This window comes from Oryx dammah, unplaced genomic scaffold (genome assembly GCF_014754425.2).
Source record: "Oryx dammah isolate SB20612 unplaced genomic scaffold, SCBI_Odam_1.1 HiC_scaffold_2, whole genome shotgun sequence".
Taxonomy (NCBI): Eukaryota; Metazoa; Chordata; class Mammalia; order Artiodactyla; family Bovidae; genus Oryx; species Oryx dammah.
The window spans coordinates 98,017,669-98,037,517 of record NW_024070186.1 but is presented as its reverse complement, the minus strand read 5'-3'; the positions used below and the strand labels follow the sequence as shown (position 1 = coordinate 98,037,517).

The 19,849-nt window shown below is 36.8% G+C and overlaps 1 protein-coding gene across 1 annotated transcript in view; it reads left to right on the top strand.

Annotated features, from left to right (window-relative positions):
* Positions 1 to 19,849, top strand: part of ATP6V1A (ATPase H+ transporting V1 subunit A) — a 62,000-nt gene that overhangs the window by 32,899 nt on the left and 9,252 nt on the right. Inside the window, exons 3-11 of the mRNA XM_040224391.1 lie at positions 1,535 to 1,663; positions 3,442 to 3,656; positions 3,944 to 4,081; positions 5,495 to 5,646; positions 9,276 to 9,438; positions 9,980 to 10,088; positions 14,806 to 14,928; positions 15,024 to 15,138; positions 15,733 to 15,796. Of these exons, the coding sequence (XP_040080325.1) occupies positions 1,535 to 1,663; positions 3,442 to 3,656; positions 3,944 to 4,081; positions 5,495 to 5,646; positions 9,276 to 9,438; positions 9,980 to 10,088; positions 14,806 to 14,928; positions 15,024 to 15,138; positions 15,733 to 15,796 (1,208 nt within the window). The remainder of the gene's footprint in view (positions 1 to 1,534; positions 1,664 to 3,441; positions 3,657 to 3,943; positions 4,082 to 5,494; positions 5,647 to 9,275; positions 9,439 to 9,979; positions 10,089 to 14,805; positions 14,929 to 15,023; positions 15,139 to 15,732; positions 15,797 to 19,849) is intronic.

The following is a 19,849-nucleotide window of genomic DNA, read 5'->3' as shown; positions in this document are numbered from 1 at the left end:
CTGTCCAAGAAGAGTTTCAAGAACCACTGGTATAAAGTGTTCGAAACTAAAGTTGTGGTTTTATGTGATATTTCTCAAAGGAATGGTGAAAACAGAGCGTGCTGATGATTTTTAGTTTTAGTCTTTTATTATTTTTTTTTCCAATACCCACCATTCCTTGTATTATAGCAACCTAGATTGATCAAAACTTGCCTAAGTGCTTCTAGTTACGAGTTCAAAGTATATTTGTCGTATAGAACTTCAAAATGAAAATAGTATTCATGTGTATCATGTAAACAAGTAATCTTAGCCTAAAGCCTGACAAAATTTTATTCTGTTTATCCCATCTATGACATATGCTAAAAAATGTGTTGTTTTGATTAACGAAACAAAAAGAAATGGAAGAAAATATTTGTAGTGATGTGACTGTCAGAGGGTTAATATACAAAATACACAAACAGCTAATGTAATTCCATATAGAAAAACCAAAACAACCCAATCAAAAAAATGGGCAGAAGACCTAAATAGACGCCTTACCAAATAAGACATACAGATGGCCAACAGGTACATGAAAAGATGTTCAGCGTCACTAATTATTAGAGAAATGCAAATCAAAACCACAGTGAGGTATCTTCTCATAGCAGTCAGAATGGCTGCCATCAAAAAGTCTGCAAATAATAAATGCTGAAGAGGGTGTGGAGAAAAGAGAACCCTCCTACATTGTTGGTGGGAATGTAAATTGGTGTAACTACCATGGAAAACAGTACAAGTTTCCTTAAAATAAAAATAGAGCTACATATGATTCAGCAGTCCCATTCATGACTATATATCCAGAAAAGAGGAAAACTGTAATTTAAAAAGATATATGTATCCCAGTGTTCATAGCATAACTATTTATAGCAGCCGAAAACCAGAAGCCACCTAAGTGTCCATCAGCAGATGATCAGCTTAAGAGGATGTGGTATATATACACAATGGAATGTTATTCAGCCATATAAAGAATGAAATATTGCTGTTTGCTGCAACATGGATGAACCTAGAGAATGTTAGAAGAAAATCAGACAGAGATAAATATTGTGTGATAATCCCTTATATGTGGAATCTGAAAAATAATACAGATAAATCTGTATATGAAGCAGAAACAGACACTCATAGAAAACAAATTTATGGTCATCAGTGGGGAAAGGGAGGGAGGGACAAATCAGGAGTATGGGATTAACAAATGCAAACTACTGTACATAAAATAGATAAGCAACAGTGATTCACTATATAGCACATGGAATTATACTGAATATATTATAATCTATAGAAAATAATTTGAAAAAAATATATATATATATCTGAATCGTGTTATATACGTGAAACAAACACAGTGTTTTAAATCAAGTATAATTTTTTTTAATGTACTTTTTGAGAGACTGTGTGTACCATAGTAGGTATTTTATTTTTCCTATAAATATATGAGAGAGGTGTATTAACAAACTCATTGGGTATTTTAATTCTGTGGAACTGTTCAGAGTCTTGAGTCGTTAAAATACTCACCTGTTCCTTTCAGTGGTTACAGCCTGTGACATGGCAGGTGCAGCCATGTATGAGCTGGTGAGAGTGGGCCACAGCGAGTTGGTTGGAGAGATTATCCGATTAGAGGGAGACATGGCTACCATCCAGGTGTATGAAGAAACTTGTATCCTTTTTACTTCAATTTCTGGCCATTTTCTGCAAGTCAGAATTTAAGATTTTTGGCAAAGGTAAAAGCAACACCAGCGGTATCAGAAACATGGAATACTGGTGTTTTAAAGAAAGCTGACAGATAGAAGTTTATTGAAATGTACTAGGAATCAGTGCTCTTATTTTGAGAAATCAGTATTATCTCCTAAACTTTCATTGCTGTTAGTATTTCAGTGCTGTTATTCTTAAGCATTACTTCTCTGACTACTTAAGTTTTATTTGGTACAGCTTTTTTGCCATGCGGAAATATATGCTTACAGAACCTCTTCTCTCTATGTCAGTATTGGAGTGCTAATTCTAAACAAAATCACCTGAAATTTTTAATAAAAGTAAAAGTCTTCATAGCTATGAAATCATCACTAATCAAAAGGATTTTTTTCTGTTGTTAGATTTATCTTTTTATTTAGCCTTGCGCATGGTTTAAAGATGTAAAGGAAACAACTGAACATGTGTATAGTGAGAACCTGCTCCACTTTCGTCATCCTGTATTTGGCCAGTTTTCAAAACAGTCATGCATTCATGCAACCAGTTTTGTTAGTTCCACTTACTATATATCCTTCTAGTTTTTTATATGGACCATTATAAATGTTTATTTTTATTTCCCTTTTTTCCCCAGAAGATAGTATAAGTACTGTTCTGTACCTTTTATTCACTTAAAAATATATGTATTGTGGAAGATGGATAGATATGTGATAAATAAAATGCAGTGTGTACGGTAGATCACTGTAATATTCTTTCAACTTTGCAGTAGGCTTGAAATATTTTTATAAACAAATATTGGAAATTAAAGTATATTTGGAGATCTTTGATGCAAAATTCATAAAAGTACCTGTCCTTTTTTACAGCTACATAGAATTCCAGCATATGACTATACCATCACTTATTAATAAATCTCTTAATGATTGTTAAGTCTTAAAAATTTTTTAGTTTCTCAGTCTTAAAGAGTTTAAGCTTTTTTTCTAATTCTAATATCCCTTTTAACGAACTGATATTCCTCATCAATATAGTTGAAGCAATGTATTATAGAGAGGCTTTTGAATCTGTTTTTAGCCTGTGGGTCCCAAACTGTGCCCAAGGCACTCTGGGCAGCTGCAGCAAACTCATGTGGTGCCGCGGGATGTTTTAAGGATTTGCGGTAAACACAAGAATATTCGACGTCTTCTCAGACACCATGAGAACTAGTAGTTTGAGATAATAAACAGTTTGATTATCTGACTGCACTGTATTCTTGTCGATGATGTCATATCTTCGTGAAGCCGAGTTTTTGGCAGTTGCTAAGCTAAAAACCAGGTGTCATATGAAAATGATGTGGATTGGGTATGGATTGGGTATTCAGTCTGACTCCTAGGTTTCGAAATTATAGACTACCCAACAGGCACATAAATCCCCTTTGCAAGAACTGAGATTATTTAAAAATGAAATTAAACTGTTCTTTTTTCTTTCAGTTTATGTGTCTTTTGTGTCTTTTTCTTTCAAAGTGCTACTCACTTGTTAGACACATAAACTTATTAAAATGTTTGAGCATGATTATTTAGTAGATGGAATTATTAAATATATCTTTTGTTGTGGATCTCTATGAAAAAGTTACTGAAACACTCACGATGCTGTGGACTATAAGTCTGAGAATCTCAGGTTTAGCTTCTTATATGTCATTTCCTGTTAAGCTGCAGTACTTCTTTATTTTATAGTATCTCTGGTATTTCATATTGAGTTTTCCTCAACCACCATTCCCAGCTGGTGTGTCTGTTGGAGACCCTGTACTTCGCACTGGTAAACCCCTCTCAGTTGAGCTGGGTCCAGGCATTATGGGCGCCATTTTTGATGGTATTCAAAGACCTTTGTCGGATATCAGCAGTCAGACTCAAAGTATTTACATTCCCAGAGGAGTAAATGTGTCTGCTCTTAGCAGAGATGTCAAATGGGATTTCACACCTTGCAAAAACCTACGGGTATGTCTTTGTAATCAAAATTTCTAAAGTTGGTGAAAGAATGTGAAAAGAGTGTTTCGTGAACTATTTTGTACGCTTTGTCAAAATAAAAGTGGACCACAGAAGCATAGTTTACTTGGTTTTTTTTTTAAAGCTCCAGAAGAAGGATTATAGAACAAATAATGTTTTATTGATAAGTGAGGCAAATGAGTTAAATAATGGTAAGAGGCGTTTCCTTGATGTTTATTGAACATTAAATGGCTTGACATTTCTTTGAGTATTAAGCAACAAGTATGTTTGTTCTCCAGGTTGGTAGTCACATTACTGGTGGAGATATTTACGGAATTGTCAATGAGAACTCTCTCATCAAACACAAAATCATGTTGCCTCCACGAAACAGAGGAACTGTCACCTACATTGCTCCACCTGGAAATTACGATACCTCTGTAAGTATCATATAAACTTTAACTCACATGAGTAGCCCCACTGATATAGTTACCCAGCTGTAGAACTCTCAGTAGTTATAGAATTCATATTTAATATGTAAGTTTTAAGTTACTTTCATAATTTAGGATATTTTCCTTTAAAACTTGAGCTTAGGAATACAAAAGGCAAAATATATTGTTTCTTTTTGAAGAGAAACAGCTAGTACAGTATTTTCTTACCTTCTTAACTTATGCTACGTTATTTAAACCCCTGATTCTTTTCTCTTTTTTTATTTTGGTCACACCATGGGGTATGGGAGAGCATAGTTCCCTGACCAGAGATGAAACCCATGCTCCCTGCATTGGAAACACGGAGTCTTAACTGCTGGACTGCCAGGGAAGTTTCCAAACCCCTGATTCTTTAGGCATAAAAGAGACTTTGATCTTAATTTTCAATCTCTATTCACATAATGAATCTTACAATGGATTGTAAGTTCTTACTCTCAGTGAACCATTTAAAACTTAGTCCTTTGCTGTTATTGATAATCACATCATATCAAATACAGTAGATACATGATAATCTTTGTGGGTCTGAAGAATCTTTATTGGGAAGGTCATTGTAGCATATAACTTTTTCCCAGTAAGATATGATGATAACAATTTTCTAATCATCTCACGTGAATAAGATCTGTGCTCTATGGTGTAATAGAGAACAGAAGAATTAAGATTGGAGTTCTGGGCAGTCAGCTATCCTTACTCACTAGCTTAGAAAATCACTCACTTACACGTTAAAGAACAGTCCAAAAGTGGACAATTCAGATTCATATATCAACAAGATTACAAATTTCTATAGGTCTTTGGACCTTGAGATCGTTTGTGAATAGTTAAAACCATCTCACTGTTTACAGATGTTAAGAATTACTCATTATCTTTTTGCTTTTGTAAATAATTTAAAATATTTAACTTTATTAAATAATTTAAAACATTTAACTTTATTAAATATTTTAGGATTCTTAATTAGATTAGTATTTTCCATCAAAGCAGTGTAAGAGGATTATAATAAAGTAAAAAAACAAAGAATGGAAAATAAATTATGAAAGTTTTCATTTCTTCCCTCCCTCAGTTCCAGGAATATCTTTTGTATCCTTCAGGGATTTTTCTTGTGTATATTCGTGTAATTTATTTAACTGTTTCTCTATTACTTGAAATACTTCTTTCCCAAAAATTTCTAAACTTTTTTTTAATCATTAAAATAGTAATAATAAGTGTACCTAGTTTAAAAATCAGAATGGTATATATTTATAATAAAAGATGTAAATCTCCCTGCTTCCACATACCACCTCTCTAATCCCCCCTAAGAGAAGTTTGGCATTACTTTTTCTTTAGAGGAAGAAATGTTCATAGTATTCTGAAAATCCCACTGTATTTTTATAGGATGTTGTGTTGGAGCTTGAATTTGAAGGTATAAAGGAGAAGTTCAGCATGGTCCAAGTATGGCCTGTACGTCAGGTTCGGCCTGTCACTGAGAAGTTGCCAGCTAACCATCCTCTGTTGACTGGCCAGAGAGTCCTTGATGCCCTTTTTCCGTGAGTTTGAGCTGTGTCCTGTAGTTTTCCCTCAGATTTTTATATGTGCTTACTGTTTCACTTCTTTATAGATAAGGTTTTATGTGCTAATCCTACAATATGTTTTATTTAGAAAAATATGTTTTATGTTTTTGCCAGTGCTTATTTAGAGAGTCAGACCATTGAAGAGAATTTATTTTTTCACAGTTGCAAAAGGAAAGCATTATTTCTAAAACTTTCTGAAATTTTCTTGTTATCCTATAATTAGTAGATTGATGTCACTATACATTGATGATTTCTAATCATCATACCTGGATTCTCTGTGCTATATCCAGCAATCTTTCTTAACTTTATAGTCTGCTCTTTGCCATTTTCTTTAATTGCTTAAAAACCTTTCTCTTTAAGTTTTAGGCATAACCATACTACCCTTTACTTTTAACAAATCACTTCATCTTTTAATTTGCAGAAAAGACTGAAGCAGTGATATTAACTCTTTTAACTTCTGATCACCAACCCCTGTATGTCTCCCTTCAGCTCGCTTACCTTTAAACCTACTCTGTGTTGTTCTATTACTCTCTCATAAGATCTTCAGTACTTTGGCTCTTCTTATTTAGTCAGTACCTCCTGTTTCTATATCCTTTAGAATCCAGTTTAAATTTAATAGTCTATCACTTCTATGAAAATTTGTTAGTATATTAAATTTTCTTGTTTCTTTGTCTTCTATCATACCCACCTGGTAAAATATCAACTGTGAATCAGTCTGGCTATCTCCCTCTCCCAAATCTACACTCAGGCTGCTGAGAAAAATTAATAATAAGTGCAAGTTGGTATCCCAGCACTGTGGCATAGTCCTTCTGCCTTTCCCTAATTGTCATTTTTCTGCTCTCCTCAGTGACTGTTTCAAACCTCTCCACCTGCCTCAGATCTTCAGCTCTTCTTTCTCCTTCATTCTCACCAAATGGTCATCTCAGATCCTTCACAAAGAAATGAGGGGCCATCAGATTTGGAATTCTTTCAGTTAACACATATTCCCATTTATCCTTTGTTCCTCTTCCTTTTTCTGGTGTTTACCCCAACTCATGTCTCCTCAGAGACCTTCCGTTAGGTGATCTTCCTTTCTTCTCCCATGTAATGAAAAGAGATCTGCCTTCTACCCTTCTCTTTCTGCCTTCCACTACTTTTCTCCGTATCTTCACAGCCAAACTTCTTGAAAAAAGGTTGTCTCCACTTTTCCCACTTTAATTCACTGTACCGCTATGGCCGTGGTTCCACTCCTCAGTGAAGCTACTCTCACTAACAGCGTCAGTCAGTCCCATACTGATAATTCAATAAATAAGTTAGTATTTTCTTAATTTCTACAACTTTTCATATTGGATATTGCTTTCTACTCCTTCCTCCTTGAAACACCCACTTTCTTTGCTATTCTGTTTACCTTCTTCTACAGGGAGCTATTGCTTATTCTCCATTGTGGGTTCCTTCACCTTAATTTTGCTATTTCTTAGAGTTTTTCTCTTTTCTTTCCTCATTATACACCTTACCCTCTGTGAATGACTTCATCCACTCTCAAGACTTAAATGTTCATCTATATATGTTGATTTCTAAACCTGTATCTTCATCCCAGATCTCTTCTGAGTTCCAGGCTCATATATCCACTTTGGATTATACGTCTCCTTTTGGATATCTTACATGTACCCCTGAGTCAGTGTTTTAAAACTAATCACCATCTTAATCACCACTCCTTTTCTTGAAACTTTGCTGCCTCTCTCTGCAAATATCATTATTGTACATCCAGTGAATCCCTCTTCTAAAATCTGTGACTTGTCTCAAGGATTGTTTTTACTCTCCCACATCTCATTAATGAACTAGTGCTATTAGTCTGTTCCCTAAATATTTTTTTATCTGCATCTTTCATTCCTACTCCATGACTGTAATTAAGGATCTTACCCTAATTCTTGCAATAATCACATTTAATCACACTTCACATCTTCAGTTTTGCCTTCTTTCCAAGTGGTTGTCCATATTAGATAGTAATCCAACTAAAACACATATGTGATCCTGCACTGTTTTGTTTGAAGTGCTCTTTATTACCCTTAAGACAAATACACAGTCCTTAACAGCATACAAAGCCACCTGTGATCTGGCTCCTGCTTACCTTCCCGTACTGTCTCAGCCACTTGCTGCCCAACTGCTTCCTTACAGACCATGCTCCAGGCTTCCTGATGGGCTTTTAAATCCTCAAGCAGGGCTCCCTCTTGCCCCTGGACTTTTGGTTATGCTGTTCCCTCTGCATGGCGTGTTATTTCCCTACATATGGCTGATTTCTGTTTCCTTTCAGATCTTAGCTTCTTTCAGAAAGACTTTCCTAACCCTACTCCAGTCCAGTGTCAGACTTTGTACCCCTTCTGTGTACTCCCACAAACCTTGAATGGGCTCTGTGATAGCACTTTTCACATTGGATTGTTGAACTTCTAACATGGGACACACCCAGCCCTGCCTTCCTGCCCTGGCTTGAAGATGATTTGAAAGAAGTATGCAAAGCCATAAGATGAATGGACTTGCCTTTCTAGTTTATCAGAGTCACTGAAAGGTTTCAATGGGAAAACGTTTTAATGCATACTAGTTTCATATGAGAAAAGTCTGTTATCCTTATTAAGGATGCAGTGTTTGTGTGAATTTTATGATAAAATACACTATTACAAAGGAATTTCCCTTAGCATTATGTCTCATTTCTTCTGTCCAGACCCTCCTACCTGACCCACATACTCTCACATACACATACACACATACTTGTGACAGTCACTCTCCTCTGCTCTTAAGAGTATGTCCCTCTCCACTCCCACTTTCTAGGGAAAGTTTGAAAGTGGTTGCTAAATGGTTTGTAATCACCAGCTGACTCCACCAGAGTCACCAGTTTACACTACTAGAATGAGAGCTCTGTGAATATAGGAACATGACTGTCTTCCTCACTGCTGTCTCTTTAGCGTCTCCAAGCATAGTTTGTAGTGCCTTGGAAGGACTTCATAGGTAGTTATTGAGTAGGTACATTGCCTTAACACCTTAACAAAAGTCTTGTTTATTAACCTCTGTAACAAGATAGAAAATTCTTAGGTCTTAGATTTTACCTCAGAAGACAACTTTCAAAAGTGTTTGTTTTTTTCTTTTAGCTTTAATTCTTATATTGTCCTTTCATAAACTGATTTATTTAAGCATTCAGAGTATCTTTAGTACTGTTTTATTTATCTTATTTTCATAGTCCTCTTCTCCAGCTACCTTATGGAACATACTTTCACTTGCCAGCTATTACAGATGATTAATTATTGTAAAACACATATCCTACTTGAGGTGAAAATAGGGGAGCGGTTGTTACATCTGTCAGTACCTCAGTCTTTGTAAGTGTATGTACAGATACAGATGACAATATTTTAAAGTGCTTGCTTTAACTGTATTTCTCTGTCACTTTTGTCATTGTTGGTCAGTCACTAAGTTGTGTTTGACTCTTTGTGGCCCCACAGATCGTAGCCTGTCAGGCTCCTCTGTCTGTGGGATTGTTTACCATTGAATCACCAGGGTAGCCCCTGTGTCTCTAACCTACTTTTTTTATTGGTGTGTATTAGCAGATAAAGTAATCCTTACTTGTTTGCTTTGTGTAGATGTGTACAGGGAGGAACTACTGCAATCCCTGGGGCTTTTGGCTGTGGGAAGACAGTGATATCACAGTCTCTATCCAAGTATTCCAACAGCGATGTGATCATCTACGTAGGATGTGGTGAGAGAGGAAACGAGATGTCTGAAGTCCTCCGGGACTTCCCAGAGGTCTGTATCTATACAGCTTCCAATACTAGTCTAGAGAAAATACCACTAATCAACTTTCATTGGCAATTAATAAAGCTTTGTTTGGATCTGGAGCAATGCTCTTATTCATCAAAGATCTTTTAAGGAATTTTCTAATTATATTTATGATTCAGTTTGTATACCAAAGGAAGGGAATTTGAATTTTTCAGTCAAAACACTTGAAAGTTTCTTTTTGTGGTCTGGTTTCAGTTATTGGGAGAAAGATAAAATAGGCAAAATATTTATTGGTGTGAAAGTCACATAGACTTTGTATGGTCTACTAGGTTACTGTAATAATAACATTCCTATTTCCATAAAATAATGGACTTTTTTTATGAAATGTAAATACTGACTGTTTTCTTTACAGCACAGTGGGATAGAGGGAAGAGGTTGGAATGATGGGAAATAACTTCCTTGGGAACACAGATTATAAGAGGGATTAAATATAAACAAGTTGTGAAAAAGAAACTAAAAAGTTCTATTTCGAAACTTGGGGAATCACTAATACATTGTTTGTCTCTAGCTCACGATGGAAGTCGATGGTAAGGTAGAGTCAATTATGAAGAGAACAGCATTGGTAGCCAATACATCCAATATGCCTGTGGCTGCTAGAGAAGCTTCTATTTATACTGGTGAGTGTATGAACTGGAATGAAACAGATTAACATGTGTTCTCTAGTTTACAGCTAGCACCCCAAATTTTTTTTTTCCGAAGAAATTTTCATTCTAAAGTATCTTCATACATATAACCATATTCCTAGAACTCTATTTTTTTTTTTTAAATATTGGGCTTCCCAGGTGGCTCAGTGATAAAGAATCCGCCTGCTAAGCAGTAGACTCAGGTTCAATCCTTGGATCAGGCAGATCCCCTGGAGAAGGAAATGGCAGTCCACTCCAGTATTCTTGCCCAGGAAATTCCATGGACAGAAGAACCTGGCAGGCTACATAGTCCATAGAGTCAGACACGACTTAGTGATTAAACCACCACCACCACATTGCACTCATTATTATATCTTGAGACTCTGTCCATATAAGACATTGATGTGTGTGTGTGTGTGTACGTGCGCGCGCACTCAGTCATGTCCAACTCTGTGATCCCATGGAGTGTAGCCCACTAGGCTCCTCTCTCTGTGAAATTTTCTAGGCAAGAATGCTGGAGCGAGTTGCCATATCCTACTTCAGGGATCTTTCTGACCCAGGGATTGAACCCATGGTCTCTCGCATTTCCTGCATTGGCAGGGAGACTCTTTACCACTGTGCTACCTGGGAAGCTCCATAAGAAATTCATAGGACTGCTTTAATCTTTTTAATGAATTTAAAATGAAGTATCTTCTATTTCTGGGTTTTGGGTTTTTTTTTTTTTTTTTTTTTTTCATGTTTTGTCATTGCTCTGTCTCTGGATGTGTCTATATCTCTATAACTTGAATTTTCAGCTTTGAATTATAATACTTTGATTATTAGTATGTTTATGTATTTCCATCTTTGCTCCTATTTTCATCCCAGCTTTTGATACTTTGAATTCTACATCTTCAGGAGTTATAATATTCACATTCTGTTCTGTATCCATAGATACAGTGTTTGTATTAGCTTTAGACCTAGTAAAATGGAGTCAGCTTCCCCTGGCAGCGAGGTCCCTTGACTGTAATTTTTCCATTTGTTTCACAATTGGACAAATTTTGATTTTTGGAAGTTTTTTCAAGAAAGGCTCATGGAAACTATATTCTGTGAATTCTTATTTCTTTATAAGTTTGGGTTTTTTCCTACTGCCTTATAATTTTAACAGTTATTTGACAGAATATAAAATTTTTCGATCAGCATTTCTTGTGCTGAGGAGAGATCTGACACTGGCCTACTTTTTTTTCCTTTTGTAAGTGATTTTTCCTTCTACCCAAAGGAATGCTTCTTTATCTTTGATATGTTATGGTTTTATTGGAATATATCCCAGATAGTTCTGTTAATTTTTTCCTGAGACATAGTGTACCTTTACAGTCTGTGACTATGTCTTTTACTTTGGAAAAATTTTGAGACTTGTTTCTGGAAATTTTTCTCTTCCATTATGGTTCTCTTCAAGTGAAACATACTGCATTTCCTGTATCTGTTTCCATATGCGTTGTTTCCTCTCTAATTCTTATTATTTAGCCATTTGTTCATTTTTTGACAGGATAATCAGTGTTTATTCTTTGTATTGCTTCTGATGAAACTTTTATGTTGTTCTAGTTCTTTGCTGAGTTCTGCTGGCTCATGAAACAACCTTTTTATCTTCCTGTATATTCCTTGAGATTTTTATTTTGAGGTAGGATGCAGTGTTAAGGTTTTCTTTTATTAGTTAATTGTGATCTCAGTTCTCATTTGTTCCTTGGCAGGTTCATTGTTGTACTGTGCTCTTCTTTTTTTTTTTTTATTTTATTTTTGTTTAGTTCATATACTGATTTTATTGTTACCATCACTTATCTTTGCAGGAGGTGGGAGGGAATGGTTGTTACTGTGATCCAAAGTAGCAAGACTTCTTCCTGGTAATCAGTGAAGTTTGTTATAGCATAAAATTATATAATTTATTTTACTTTTTCTTTTGTGCTACCAGCAAAATCCACAGCGACAAGGCCACTTAACAATGAATTCTTTCTCTTCTACCCAGCTTCTCTCACTTTTTTACTTACTGAAAAGGGGTATCTTTCTGAATTTTATTTGTCCCTATCCCCCTACTTCCCCCTTGAGGCCAAACTGGGACCATAGAACCTCTGCTGGTACCCCTTTTACTATGTTCCAGACAAAGGACTCTTGGTTTTGCTCCTCAGTATGTACTTTCTAGTTTGCAGAAGCATAGTCTGAGGCTGTGCAGCCTCAGGTGAATTCTTGGTGTCTTGTTTTTTTGTTGTTGTTTGTTTTGTTTTAATCTCTTTTAGTTAGCTTTCTTCATTATTTTGTTTTGAAGCTAAACATGGCCCCTAGTTTTTGACAGTGGAGTTTGTGTTTCTGTATTTCTTGTTCTCCTTGTTTGGTGGTTACTCTTCTGAGGAGAAAGTGACATAATCATCTACTATTTTAAGGCAAGAAGTCTACCTCCTTCTTTTAACTGACTACACAGTATCCCTTTGTATGGATATATCACAGTCTATTTAACTGGCATTCCTTTCATGGACACTTGGATTATTGACAGTTTTTTGCTCTCACAAACATCACACCATAAAATATCCTTATGCATGTTATTTACACTGTTACGTCATGTTTTATGTGCATGTTTCTTTGTATTTTTGTCAGGTTAAGTTCTTAGAAGTAAAATTGCTGAGAATATAACTGTTAATGTAGAGTTTAGATTCTGATAGCTCTTCAAAAGGAATAATAGTGGACAGAAATTCTGTTTCTTCACATACTCACCAATGCTCATTTTTCCAGTAGTTTTTTATAATAATTATTATACAGAAAAGTTAAAAGAATACTGCAGTGAGTACCTGTGTACCCCACACCTAGATTTGACAGTTAACATTTTACTCCTTCTGCTTTATTAGATGACTCTTTGTTCTGTATTCCTTACAGGGAGCTAGCATTTTTCCTGAATCTGTTAACCATTTGAAAATTGCCTTCTGTCCATTTTTGTATTGGTTAGTAGTTTATCCTACTGATTGGTAAAGCTCTTTGAAATGAGTCTTTCATCCTTTGTGACTAGCAGATATTTTCCTAGTTTGCTCATCTTTTGATTTTGTCTGATTTGTAGGCACTAATTTCTTTAGGTTTATGAAATGGTCTGTCAGACTTCTTTGAGGTTTACTCTTGTGTATCTGTCTCTTTTGTCAAGTTTTTTAAATATATATATAAATACACAAGCATTAGTGAATGTCATCATAGAGACATAGCATGCTTGTAGAAGAGACATAGCATGCTTATACCATCAGATTGAAATATGTGATAATTACTGTGTTTTTTAAGACTTAATAATGAAACTACTTAAAGATTGTTCCTTGGACCATATTTTGGAAGCCTTGGAAGTCAGTATTTTCTTATTCTGACTGATGTAATATGATAAATAGTAAAGTTCTGAATTTTCCAGCAGCTATTTTATTTATATAACCCTTTGTTTCTTTACTGGTAAAATAAATTAAGGCAGTAGATTTTGGAATTGTTATGATGTAGCAGCTAATATCGGAGAAGGCAATGGCACCCCACTCCAGTACTCCTGCCTGGAAAATCCCATGGACGGAGGAGCCTGGTGGGCTGCAGTCCATGGGGTCGCTAAGAGTCGGACACGACTGAGCGACTTCACTTGCACTTTTCACTTTCATGTATTGGAGAAGGAAATGGCAACCCACTCTAGTGTTCTTGCCTGGAGAATCCAAGGGACGGGGGAGCCTGGTGGTCTGCCATCTGTGGGGTCGCACAGAGTCAGACACGACTGAAGCAACTTAGCAGCAGCAACTAATATACAATTCTAATATCTTACAGTTGTATAGTACTTCGTATTTTTCAGAGGGCATTTATAGATACCATATCATCTGATGTGTACAGCTAGAGGGGGTGAGAATTATTCCATTTTAACAGATGAAGAAACTACACGGGAAGTGAGGTTACTTTGCTAAGATTAATGACAGTACAGGAACTAGAACTCAGGACTGCTTTCTGTATACTGTATCAGCTTCTTCTGAGTGGTTACTGAATGTGATTTTATAGGAGAGGACCCAGTTTATGTAGCAGAATGATCTAGATAATGAGTATTATTTCTCACATTAATAACATTTACTACTTTTGAAAAATAACCAAACAAGCTAATTAATTGAGGGTATTTTTGGTGCATATGTATGTGAGATACATAGAAAAAAACTGCATTGTAAATTAATTTCAGACTTAATTATCTCAACAAAGAATGGGAGAAAAGTCTTTTCCTACTTTTAAAAATGTTTATCAGGGTAGACTAGGCTATGAAAAACCCAAACATAATTGTTGAGTATAATAGATGTTTATTTCAGATGATGAGGGCATTCTCCTTTATTCTGTCATTTTGGGGTTGGGACCCAGGCTAAAAAGAGCTCTTTCATTTTAACGCATGCCTTCCATAGATCCTGGGAGTTCCTGCCCTCTCGGTAAGCCAGAAGGAAGAAGTAGCATGGAAGGATGTGTGTCTTGCCTTCTGAAGAAACACTTGACTCTACATTCCATTAGATAAGGGTCAGTCACTTGCCAAATCTAAATGCAGAGGAAGCTAGGCAGTATATTCAGCTGTGTACCCAAAAGAACCACAAACTGATGAATAGCTAGCAGTCTTAACTTAGGAACTTACTGCTTTAAAGTTTTCTTAAGGGTAAAAAAGTCAGGATTATATATTAAAGAATTATAATTTGTAATGTTCTTCCCAATGTAGGAATTACACTGTCAGAATATTTCCGTGACATGGGCTATCATGTCAGTATGATGGCTGACTCCACCTCTCGATGGGCTGAGGCTCTTAGAGAAATCTCTGGTCGTTTAGCTGAAATGCCTGCAGGTAAATTTTTATATTGCTTATTGTATAAGCAAGACTGATAGGATTTAGGGGTTGGCTTTGAACTTCGCTTTTAAAATTTTCTTTTCATTTTTCAGATAGTGGATATCCTGCATATCTTGGTGCCCGTTTGGCCTCTTTCTATGAGCGAGCCGGCAGAGTGAAGTGTCTTGGAAATCCTGAGAGAGAAGGGAGTGTCAGCATTGTAGGAGCGTAAGGACCCAAACTATTTACTTATTATAAGAAAAGAGTTACTTTATTTTAAAGAGATAATATTTAGCCCCACTGAGGGAAGTGCTTCCAAGGTTGTACTGGAGTCACGCAAGGGGCTCTTTAGAATGCACATCTTTAGGTCATCTCTGCTTGTGCTGGTTTTGTAGATTTGACTTATTTAGCAACAATTTAGAAAATTATAGACATGTTAAGGTAAGATCCTATCACGATAAAAACAATATGAAGATTCACTATCCCCACATACAGCCATACCTTGTTCTCAGACCTTTTCCTTCCTTCCTGCTCCATCTGTTTTAATTAGAAAAATGAAACAGATTATGATTAAATGTCTGTCTCATTTCTCAGACTAGAATGTTTTTAGCAGTTGTCACTCTTAACTTTCAACTTAGCAAACTGGTTTTTATTTAAGGTTTTTATATGAGATTTTCTTTCCAAAGGTTGTATTTCTTAAGTTATTTACATTAAAATTGACTTCAAAGAAGTGCTTTTATTTTATTCATGTATTTTTTTAAGTTGCTTTTATTTACAAGTTATTTTCCATGAGCATTTCTAATGACTTTTTCCTGTTTTTAGAGTTTCTCCACCTGGTGGTGACTTTTCTGATCCAGTTACATCTGCTACTCTTGGTATTGTTCAGGTATGTCTTTTCCTAGTGTAGTCAACTTCTGAGCCCCGCCCCACCCCCAGGCGGTCCTAAGGCTGTCCACATCATTGTGAAGCATTCAATTTAGTCATTGAAAAGTAGGCAAGGGTCAAGTCACTTTTAGCAACATTCTTACTACTCAAACTCTTTGATGCCATATGTTTTTAGCTCTTTACTTAGAATTTATAATAGACTTAATATCTAAAGTAGTAATACATCCAAGTAGCAAACTTTTACTAGTGTTAGAGTAATACTACACTCTAACTTTTGAGTTAGACTAACCCTAGGAGAATCCTGGGAATGAGGGAGCCTGGTGGGCTTCCGTCTGTGGGGTCACACAGAGTCGGACACGACTGAAGCGACTTAGGAAACCTAGGAATAGAAACAAATGGGCCCCAAAGGGCATAATAGCAAAATCGCACAGAAGTTTTTCTCCTCGTGGTTTGGTCCAAGGCAAGTGATCCTATCAGAGGGTGGCTCTTTTCCATTCAATAGTAAATCAGCACCAGCACTTCACCTTGGCTCCACTTGCCTGGTAGTGGTCTGCGTTTGGCTGGTACAGGGTGACTAGAGGAGGCTCACCTGTGTTTTGAACTTTAGCTCAGAACTGATTACTCAACTTTGTGGCTCATCTGTTAGCCACACCCAGACGAAAGTAAAGCTGGAAAGTGGAAGTGTAGTTTCTGCCTAGGCAGCTGCTTCCCAGTGACACGACATGAATTCTGGTGCATAGATAGCCAACTTGGCCATTAAAAGTAAGTCTAAATGAAAGACATATATAAGTCAGGGCTGTAATTGTTTTTGACCTTGATATATTTATAAGTACATGTATTATTCATATGGGAAAAATACAATACTTACCTATGTTTCTGTCAGTATTAGGTAAAAGGAAGTGGCAGAGGCTAAATTTACAACTTTCAAGGTTTTAACATTTGCTAAAATTTTGAATTTTCAATAAAAGGGAAGTGGGGAGCAAAATTAGGAATGCCTAAAATATATGTGAATGTTTAGCCTCAGAAAATTGACTGTCATGGTGGAGTGTTCTGACAAAATGTGGTCCACTGGAGAAGGGAATGGCAAGCCACTTTAGTATTCTTGCCTTGAGAACCCCATGAACAGTATGAAAAGGCAAAAAGATAGGACACTGAAAGATGAACTCCCCAGGTTGGTAGGTCCCAGTATGCCATTGGAAATCAGTGGAGAAATAACTCCAAAAAGAATGAAGAAATGCAGCCAAAGCAAAAAAACACCCAGTTGTGGATGTGACTGGTGATGGAACCAAGGTCCGATGCTGTAAAGAGCAATATTGCATAGGAACCTGGAATCTTAACTCCGTGAATCAAGGCAAATTGGGAGTGGTCAAACAAGAGATGGCAAGAGTGAATGTCGACATTTAGGACTCAGCAAACTAAAATGGACTGGAATGGGTGAATTTAACTCAGATGACCATTATATCTACAACTGTGGGCAAGAATCCCTTAGAAGAAATAGAGTAGCCATCATAGTCAACAAAAGAGTCCGAAATGCAGTACTTGGATGCAGTCTCAAAAACGACAGAATGATCTCTTTCTTTCCAAGGCAAACGATTCAATATCACGGTAATCCAAGTCTATGCCCCAACCAGTAATGCTGAAGAAGCTGAAGTTGAATGGTTCTTTGAGAACCCTACAAAACCTTCTAGAACTAACATCCCCAAAAGATGTCCTTTTCATTAAAGGGGACTGGAATGCAAAAGTAAGAAGTCAAGAAACACCTGGAGTAACAGGCAAATTTGGCCTTGGAGTACAGATTGAAGCGGGGCAAAGGCTAACTAGAGTTTTGCCAAGAGAACGCACTGGTCATAGCAAACACCCTCTTCCAACAACACAAGAGAAGACTCTACACATGGACATCACCAGATGGTCAACACCGAAATCAGATTGAGTATATTCTTTGCAGCCAAAGATGGAGAAGCTCTATACAGTCAGCAGAAACAATACTGGGAGTTGACTGTGGCTCAGATCATGAACTCCTTATTGCCAAATTCAGACTTAAATTGAAGAAAGTAGGGAAAAGCATTAGACCATTCAGCTATGACCTAAATCAAATCCCTTATACAGTGAAAGTGACAAATAGATTCAAGGGATTAGATCCAGTAGAGTGCCTGAAGAAGTATGGATGAAGGTTCACAACATTGTACAGGAGACAGGAATCAAGACCATCCCCAAGAAAAAGAAATGCAAAAAAGCAAAATGGCTGTCTGGGGAGGCCTTAAAATAGCTGTGAAAAGAAGAGATGTGAAAAGCAAAGGAGAAAAGGAAAGATATACCTATTTGAATGCAGAGTTCCAAAGAAAAGCAAGGTGAGATAAGAAAGCCTTCCTCAGTGATCAATGTAAAGAAATAGAGGAAAACAACAGAATGGGAAAGACTAGAGACCTCTGCAAGAAAATTAGAAATACCAAGGGAACATTTCATGCAAAGATGGGCTCAATAAAGGACAGAAATGGTATGGACCTAACAGAAGCAGAAGATATTAAGAAGAGGTGGCAGGAATACACAGAACTGTACAGAAAAGATCTTCACGACCCAGATAATCACAATGTTATGATCACTCACCTAGAGCCAGACATCCTGGAATTCAAAGTCAAGTGGGCCTTAGGAAGCATCACCATGAACAAATCTAGAGAAGGTGATGGAATTATAGTGGAGCTGTTTCAAATCCTGAAAGATGATGCTGTGAAAGTGCTGCACTCAATATGCCAGCAAATTTGGGAAACTCAGCAGTGGCCACAGGACTGGAAAAGGTCAGTTTTCATTCCAGTCCCAAAGAAAGGCAATGCCAAAGAATGTTCAAACTGCCACACAGTTGAACTCATCTCACATGCTAGTAAAATAATGCTCAAAATTCTCCAAGCCAGGCTTCAAAAGTACGTGAACCGTGAACTTCCAGATGTTCAAACTGGATTTTAAAAAGGCAGAGGAACCAGAGATCAAATTGCCAACATCTGTTGGGTCATCAAAAAAGCAAGAAAGTTCCAGAAAAATATCTATTACTGCTTTATTGACTATGCCAAAGCCTTTGACTATGTGGATCACCACAAACTGTGGAAAATTTTGAGAGAGATGGGAATACCACACCATCTGACCTGCCTCTTGAGAAATCTGTATGCAGGTCAAGAAGCAACAGTTAGAGCTGGACACGGAGAAACAGACTGGTTACAAATCGGGAAAGGAGTATGTCAAGACTGTATATTGTCACCCTGCTTATTGAAATTATATGCAGAGTACATCATGAGAGACCCTGGGCTGGAAGAAGCACAAGCTGGAATCAAGATTCCCAGGAGAAATATCAATAACCTCAGATAGGCAGATAGCACCACCCTTATGGCAGAAAGCAAAGAACTAAAGAGACTCTTGATGAATGTGAAAGAGGAGAGTGAAAAAGTTGGCTTAAAACTCAGTGTTCACAAAACTAAGATTATGGCATCTGGTCCCATTACTTTATAGCAAATAGATGGAGAAACAGTGAGAGGCTTTATTTTTTTGAGTTTGGAGACACTACAGACTGTGACTGCAGCCATGAAATTAAAAGATGCTTACTCCTTGGAAGGAAAGCTGTGACTAACCTAGCATAGTAAAAAGCAGAGACATTACTTTGCCAACAAAGGTCCATCTGGTCAAAGATATGGTTTTCCCAGTAGTTATGTATGGATGTGAGAGTTGGACTATAAAGAAAGCTGAGTGCTGAAGAATTGATGCTTTTGAACTGTGGTGTTGGAGAAGACTCTTGAGAGTCCCTTGGACTGCAAGGAGATCCAACCAGTCAATCCTAAAGGAAATCAATCCTGAGTATTCATTTCAAGGACTGATGCTGAAGCTGAAACTCAAATACTTTGGCCAGCTGATGCAAACAACTGACTCATTGGAAAAGACCGTGATGCTGGGAAAGATTGAAGGTGGGAGGAGAAGGGGACAACAGAGGATGAGATGGTTGAATGGCGTCACTGACCCAGTGGACATGAGTTTGAGTAAATTCCAGGAGTTGATGATGGACAGGGAGGCCTGG